Genomic DNA, 7863 nt, shown 5'->3' with positions numbered 1-7863 from the left:
GACAAGATTTTGCATCTTCGAGATATAGTCTCCAGTTTTTTCTTCTTCTCCTATTTGCAGTAATTCATATTACCTTCGCAACGCCTGCAATTTGACGACCTTAACCTTCTCACCTCCTTCGTAATACTTGACAAGAATATCACATGCCTCCTTCACCGATTCAGCATGAGAAATTCGATCAAAGTCTGTCGCGTCTACCGTCGATTGAATATAAAACGCAAGCTTGTAGTCTTTCTTCTTGGAATCTTTGTCCGTGACTCTCTGAGCATCAGTTGCGTTCTCAACAAGCTCAGGGACGCCATTACTAACCACTTATAGGGTTTCATGAAAGACAAATAGAGATTATATTTGTTTTCTCCATCTAATCCAATTCTCACCGTCAAGAATTAGAAGAGAATTCATAATGCCATTGTTACCATCATCTTTGCAGCAAAACGCAATTAAGAACACATGATCCCGGAAACACGGTCATCGACGTGTGATTCTTGAAAACACAATCAAGAAATTAACCGGAGTTCTAAATACCAATTTTTTAGTGCGTGGGACACTTTTAGTGAGGAGAGAAAGAGAGAGAATGAAGAATAATGATTGTTATAGTTAGAACGACCCTCACAAATCGCAGAAACTAATTTGTTGAGAATTAATCGGATAGAAGCTATAGTATCATCATTAGCCGTAATCGAAATATCTGCAAGATTTGGGTCACAATTTGTATCGGTTAAACAAATCGTTGAAATTCCCAAAGTGATACATTCTTGAAGAGCCGTATATTCTTTTTGCTGATCAACGATTATTACAATATCAGGTAACCCTGTCATATATTTGATATCGCCTAGATATGTTTTGAAATGAGATAATTGTCTCTTCAACATAGCGTCATCTCTTTTTGAAATATATATAATCCTAATTAACTTGAACTATAACTTAGATTATATCACAACAAAAACGAGTTTCCATGACAAATGACAACCAAACTTTGAAGGTTGTAGATAATATTCAAAGGAGCGTCTCTAATTTTGAATACTTTGATGAACTTGTGGCTAAAGAAAAAATGTTAACTTTAATCGTAATAAGACCCTTAATTTGTAGGAAAAACATTGGAGAGATGAGTCTAGGATTCAATGGTCCAAAATTCAATACCTCCTATGTCCACATATTCTTTTGTCCACACAAATTAAGAAGAAAAGTTAGAAGATATTAATCATCAACTAAGTAGGTACCATAATGCAGGAAAAGCTTTATTTTACATCACAATCTAACATTATAACGCATCTTCTGTGTACAAAACAAACCATTCACCATTATGGCTAATACCAATCTTTACTGAACAAACCTAACATGAAACAAACTACTCATCATTAGTTCTGAAAGTTGTGTACATTATTATAGTTGTTGAGAAGCAACCTTAACCGGTATTCCTCATCCCCGCAGCAATTCCATTTACAGTGATAAGCAAAGCATCTCTGAGTTTAAGGTTGTCGTCATCGCGCCTTAGTCTCTTGAGAATCTCCACCTGCAACAGGTTCATAGGATTGAGAAATGGAAGCCTATTCTCAACCAACCTCCTCAAGCTCCTATTATTCTGCTGAAGTTTCTCATGGCCACTAATCACAAGCACGAACTTCTCAGCTGTCAAGAGCTCGTTTCTTAGCTCGCGACCGAGTTCTTGCCTCTCCTTTGACACAAGAGCTTCGTCGTAGTACTTGGCTATAGTAATGTCTGCTTTCCCTAAAACCATCTCTATAAGGTCTATTGTACTTTGGAAGAAAGGCCATTCTTTGTACATTGCTTTTAGTTCCTCACTATGACCTTTCTCACAAGCACCTTTCAAACCTGCTCCGACTCCGAGCCAAGCTGGAAGAACAAATCTGGTTTGGGTCCATGCAAATACCCATGGAATAGCACGTAGGTTTCCGATTCCTCTCGTGTTCTTCCTTCTTGCAGGACGGCTACCTATGTTGAGGAAGCCGAGTTCTGCTTCGGGTGTTGCTTCATGGAAGTAGGAAAGGAACTCGGGATTTTCATAGACTACGTTGCGGTAACACTGGCAACTGATCTCCGAGATTTCTTCCATGAGATTACGCCAATTTTTGTCCCGGGGTGGGAGAGGCGGACGAAGAGTTGCGAGTAGTACTGCGGTTGTGTATATTTCAAGTTGTCTAACAGCTATCTGTGGTAACCCAAACTTGGCCTCTACCATTTCTCCCTGCTCAGTAGACCGAAGTGTTCCCTGCAATGCACCATGGGAAAATTTTACAACCGCGTCCCCTCTTAACCTTCGCATCAAGCAGAACATTTTTAGAAAGAAAAACAATTAACAATGATAAAGCTAAATGTATAACCTACCATCACAGATCCGGGTGGCTGGGATTGAATAGCCAGATATGTAGGGCCACCACCCCGGCCAATACTGCCTCCACGGCCATGGAACAGTGTAACTTTAATACCGTAATCATTGCAAGCAGCAACAACATCCTCCTGAGCTTTGTAAAGTTCCCATGCAGCAGTGAAGCGTCCAGCATCTTTACCAGAATCAGAATATCCAACCATAACCTGCATATACAAATTTACAACACTATCAAATGAATTTCACATGATAACCGTAACATAAAATCAAATGCACCTCGGATTAAAAAGGTACCTCTTGATGACCGTTGTGATTCTTAATGACGTGTTCGTGGTACCAGTCTATTGATAAAAGTTTCCGGATAACTGAACCAGCTTCTCTTAGGTCCTTCACGGTTTCAAATAGAGGGACAACCCGCAACCTGTTGTAAACACGTCATAAGATTCAAATATTCACAAAACAAACATAATAGACAAGTAATTTTTCATCTAAAGCACCATTTCGATCACACGAATTGAAAGATAAATAAGTTCGACTTAAGGTTTCCTACTTACGTTCCACCAGGACATGCTCTTCCCAACTCTCCAGTAGCAGCGAGCCGTGCATCCTTTTGTAAAAGCTCAACTGCAAGAACATCACTTGCCTGACAATCAAGAAAAAGTGGATAAAATTTCATTAATAATTAGATAGAAAAATGAAGGATCTGAGGATTGATTAATGATTTAGCACAAGTTGTAGCCATAAGCAATTAGTCATACACTTGAGGCCATAGAGATCACATAAGCTCCAAGTGAATCACTCCCTAGTTCAGCAGCAATTTGGAATGTATCCAAGACTTCTTTAACATCAGCCGGGACCTAAAAAAATCAAGATACCAATCAGAAATAGCAAGAACTTTGAATAGATCACAAGCCTCGGTAAATTAGAAATATCACAATGGTGGTAATATAACTGGTCAAGACTCGGTACATTGTATAAAAAGTGAAAACTCTTAACTGTCTCACCTCTATACTGACAGGAACTAGTGGCCTCTTCCCTTTCAGCTCTCTGGTTAAGAAATCTAATTTCTTTTCTTCATCCCATTCACTGTAAGTACCCATATCCAAATACGTTGTGATTGCATCAAGCGTGTCAGCATGTCTCCCTGATTCCTGTAATACAGATCGTTTCAGAACATAGTTGATTACTACAGAAATGATAGACATCAAATACAAATCAGACCTGGCGCAAGTCAAGCTTCATTAGAACCATTCCAAAGGTAGCAACTCTACGAATGAGATCAGCAAGTCGACCATCAGCTAGCACCCCGGATCCGTATGATTGCTGAAGACACGGAAGGTTAAATAGCAATTGTGGAGAGTGGACAAACCATTCAGGAAAAAGAGGGAATGAGAAAGAGTACCAGAGATTCATAGCAGAGAAGCAGAGGTTCCAAAAGCTGGTCAGCAGTTTCATAATAATCCAAAGGATCGTAGTCACATGCAACATCCTCAAGAAGAAGTTCTAACCGTCTACGGCTCCTCTCAAGCTGAACACACAAATTTCATGCATTTATTTGAATGGTGATTTTAAACTCAAATTGCGAGTTGCTATATCAAAACCGAAAATATGTGATTTAAAGTACTCATCACCGGAATCAATCTGAAGCAATACCTTATCCTTTACATTTCCCAAGACAACTCTATAAGGAGCAATTCCAGGAAGTTGAGGGAGCTGTGGCTCTAAAAGCTTCTGAAAACCGGACTTTCCTGTTTGGGATTCTGTCAACAATTTCCTCTGAGAAAGCGGTTGACTGGAGATGAAAGAAGGAGAAGATGGAATCGAAGCTGAAGAAGCATTGGAGTTTTCTGAACTTTTTTGCGATACTTGAATACTAGGATTGGCAGTTCTGATTGTAGCTAAGTTTGGAGAAATCCCAACATCCTGCCAATAAAAAATATACATTATCTAGCATAGTAGAAGAATTCATAACTGCCAGCCACAATCACGAAATCGATCTACCTTGTGGTCAGGTCCTGGAATGTCTAGTCTAGGATGCTGCGATTCACCATTTGCTACATCAAAGAATATAATGAATTAAATACTCCCTCATCATTCCTCGTACACAACAAAATACAAGTTATCTTTAAGATTTGAGGGATTCTTAGTATTTGCAATGAGTAAGGGGCATCCGTAAACTGATCATTTGTGTCAGACGAACATCAGAAAATCAAAATATTTATAAGATTCTAAAAAAGAAAATACTGAAATCAACTTTTATGTGTACCAGCAAAAGAGGGTAAATGAGCTCTAGCTGGAAGTTGTGTTGGAAGTGACTGACTTCTATTCATGGATTGATTCCAACTCTCACGGCGAGTCTCATCTTTAGCTCCTGTCAATGAACAAGTTAGTGACCCGGCTTTAAAGAGAATATTTAAGGTTGATGCTTATATGATATCTAACATATCAGAGTAACGAGATTGAACTGGACGAATATTGAAGCAATCAAATATGTATTACTTTTGACGAACATAGTTTGGTAATCACAAGATAGTAAGACTAAAGTGACTGCTAAGTCCATTGACATTAGGAAGTATTCAATAGACAAACCTTCAAGGATTTCATGTGCCAATCTTGACAAAGTATCGCTGCATCGATTCATAGACAGCTCAAATCTGAGGCTATCAACTTCCCGAATATAGAGGTCAATTGCCATCCATCTAGATAGAAGTGAAACATCTTTTGTGACCTGAGCAACAAAATGAAAAACATTTACCCAACCCAGAAATTGCACAAAAACAACGGAAAGAATATCATTACATTATAATTTACAGCATTCAATATTATTTATAAAAAGAACACCGGTAGTTTGCACTTGGATGGATGTTATGAAAACTCACCTTTGCCGTCACGTTTGGGTTTCCATCTCTATCACCTCCCATCCAAGTTCCAAACTTTATGGGAGTGCAAGTCAATGGAAGTGGCTTTCCTGTATGCTGCAATACAAGGGAGAATAGAGTATATTGAAAATCATTTTATTTAAATGCAGCTAATTGACCATGAAGTAAAAATGATAGACCTTCTTTAAAGCATTGCTGACTCGACGCAAATAATGAGGAACAGCTTTCCAGAGTGATTGCTCCACTATATTCAAACCTTGGAAGATTAAAAGAAAATGTTATTATATGCCAAATTGTTATTTTTCTTTTCCCGTGAACCAGAAAACCTTGATACTCGAGAAACTTACCAGCTCTAGCTTCATCAACTGGAGTGGGTTTTTGGCGCCTAAGCTCGTCTGTCTGCCATATTGAAGTTATCTCTCTCACCTACCAAATCGATATAGCACATGAGAATATACGAAACATTTCCACTTAATAGTTAAACAGATAGTTTCTATCCTCTAACAATACAGTGTCTTTCTAGAGTGAAAATCCAGTATAGCAGACATACAAGATCTTCAATCAGCATTTCTCGATCTTCGGGGCTAAGATCAGGGCGGTCGTTATAATCCAAGAGATGCTACACATGATGAGAGGGAAAAGTAGTTAGACAAATGCTTATATGCTATTTGAATTTGAAAAACATCAAACCATTGGAATCTTTACAATGGCCAAACAAAGTAAAAAAGCTCACAGCAATTCTAATGTGTTTGTACTGAAGCGTACGACGATTAATTTGTGTGGGGTGAGCTGTGAGAACAATTTCAACCTCCTGAAACAACAGAAATCAAAAAATGAACTCAAAATGTAAAAGAAACTGGAACTCTAGAACTGCATTACTGATTCAAACATAGGACATTGCACAGTTTTCAAATATGGAAGGGAAAAGCATTATAATGACAATGGAAGAACACTTTCAATGCTTCGAAATGTAAGCAGATAGACATGAAAAGAACAAAACAAGAACCTGCTTGCAGACTGTGTTATAAAGGTCATCAGGGGAAACTCCACCCTGCACAAGCTGGTTAAATACATCGTCACAAGATTTTGAAATTTGTGCCATATTCCCTCCTTTACGAACCCTGCAACGACACAATTTATGTATAAGAGAATACCATTACTTCTACATAATAGAAGAATGAATATCTGTGTAGCATCGACACCTCTAAAAAAGGCGTGTTCGTGTCTGGGTCTGTGTCGAACACCGACACGACACGACACCAACACTTACGATTACATTCAATTTATTTATTTTTCAAATTATTACCGGTGTCGACGTCTCAGTGTAAGTATCATGTCCGGTGTTCGTGTCAATGTTTGTGCTCCATAGATGAATAATGTAATTTGGAATGTACTACTTACTACTAATTAAAAACTAATAATTTTGTGTTAGGCCATTCGAAAAAACAGCTAAATTTGCAACGTATAGCATAAGCGCTTAATATAAGTGTTTATGTCTAAGTTATTTCTAGAAAACGAGATTAAATATTTTCATATAACCTATAAGATATAAATTATCTTGAAGAGCTTTCAGAAATAAGCTGAAAACAGCTTATGAACATGTGATAACCTGTTTTCGCATGCTCTCTCAAATAGTCTCAAAATCATTTTCGTTAGTAGATAAGCTCAAATAAGTTGATTCTAAACAAAGCCTTAGTGTATCCATTGGTGAAGATTTACCTATGGTGAGTTTCAGCTATACCCATCATAGTAAGATAATGGCTGAAAGCACGAGCAAGAGTGAAAGCTTCTTGTAACGTCATCTTTGACAACTCTGAAGCCAATTGCTTCTCAAGTATCTCACCCATGTTCACAATACCCGCTTGCCTCATATTACACGCACTCTGCCAAAAATGAAAAACCCCATTAAACCTACCAGAACAAAAATGAAGAACAAAAAGCCAAACAAGAAAACCCCATGTAAAATAAACAAAATGGGGTATGAACAAAAAGAAAAAAGTTGAGTTTTTTTCACAAAAAGAAACCTGAGCAAGAACTCGAATCCTTTCGAGTTTATCAACAAAAGTGGTACCAACTTCGCGGTGAAGAATGTCGTTGAGAAGATTACCAAGCAACCTACAATCATCATCGAAGCTCTGAAAGGAGATTTCCTCAGCAATATCATCTGTAGTATCCGTCATTGTTTGAACAAGAACACCGATCGAGTAGTATATAGTCTTTCAACAGTGAAACTGAAATGAATCAACACAGGGATAAACGATGATAATCATCACTGATATAGCAATATATGGTTATCCTACAATGAAGCAACACGTGGATACTATAGTTTGTATTTTTCTCATTCATTTTCGGAAAAAGCAGTGATTTGTGTCCTTTTCACACTGCAGTAGTCTTGTGAGGTGTAAAAAGGAAAGTTATTATGACCTCTCTCGTAACTATATGTCACAGTCTCCATGTGATTCCAAAAACTACTTTTGATTCTAAGAATATTCCATTTCATGGAGATATACTGATTGTGCTCAATTTAAGAGGTTCATCTTTTTTCATTAATATTTAAGTAAATTCATCATTTCATTAAAATTTAAAATAGTTTTTTTTGGCTACACAATCAATGCAAGTAGGTACTTTATTAAAGAG

The 7863-nt window shown here is 37.6% G+C and overlaps 1 protein-coding gene across 1 annotated transcript; it reads right to left on the bottom strand.

Annotated features, from left to right (window-relative positions):
* Positions 1 to 1197: 1197 nt before the first annotated feature.
* On the bottom strand, positions 1198 to 7604 carry LOC127094322 (phosphoenolpyruvate carboxylase 4). Its single transcript, XM_051033170.1, has 20 exons — positions 7251 to 7604; positions 6946 to 7109; positions 6233 to 6347; positions 5960 to 6037; positions 5777 to 5845; positions 5574 to 5652; positions 5406 to 5482; positions 5227 to 5322; positions 4937 to 5075; positions 4614 to 4718; positions 4349 to 4401; positions 4001 to 4270; positions 3750 to 3875; positions 3569 to 3670; positions 3352 to 3498; positions 3106 to 3204; positions 2902 to 2990; positions 2642 to 2768; positions 2347 to 2553; positions 1198 to 2230 (listed from the first exon to the last, which is right to left on the bottom strand). The coding sequence occupies exons 1-20, from the start codon at positions 7404 to 7406 to the stop codon at positions 1406 to 1408; spliced, it is 3123 nt and encodes a 1040-aa protein (XP_050889127.1). The 5' UTR covers positions 7407 to 7604; the 3' UTR covers positions 1198 to 1405.
* Positions 7605 to 7863: the final 259 nt, after the last annotated feature.

This window comes from Lathyrus oleraceus, chromosome 6, assembly GCF_024323335.1.
Source record: "Lathyrus oleraceus cultivar Zhongwan6 chromosome 6, CAAS_Psat_ZW6_1.0, whole genome shotgun sequence".
Taxonomy (NCBI): Eukaryota; Viridiplantae; Streptophyta; class Magnoliopsida; order Fabales; family Fabaceae; genus Lathyrus; species Lathyrus oleraceus.
Note: the sequence above shows the minus strand (reverse complement) of the source record. Positions and strands in the feature narration are given on the sequence as shown.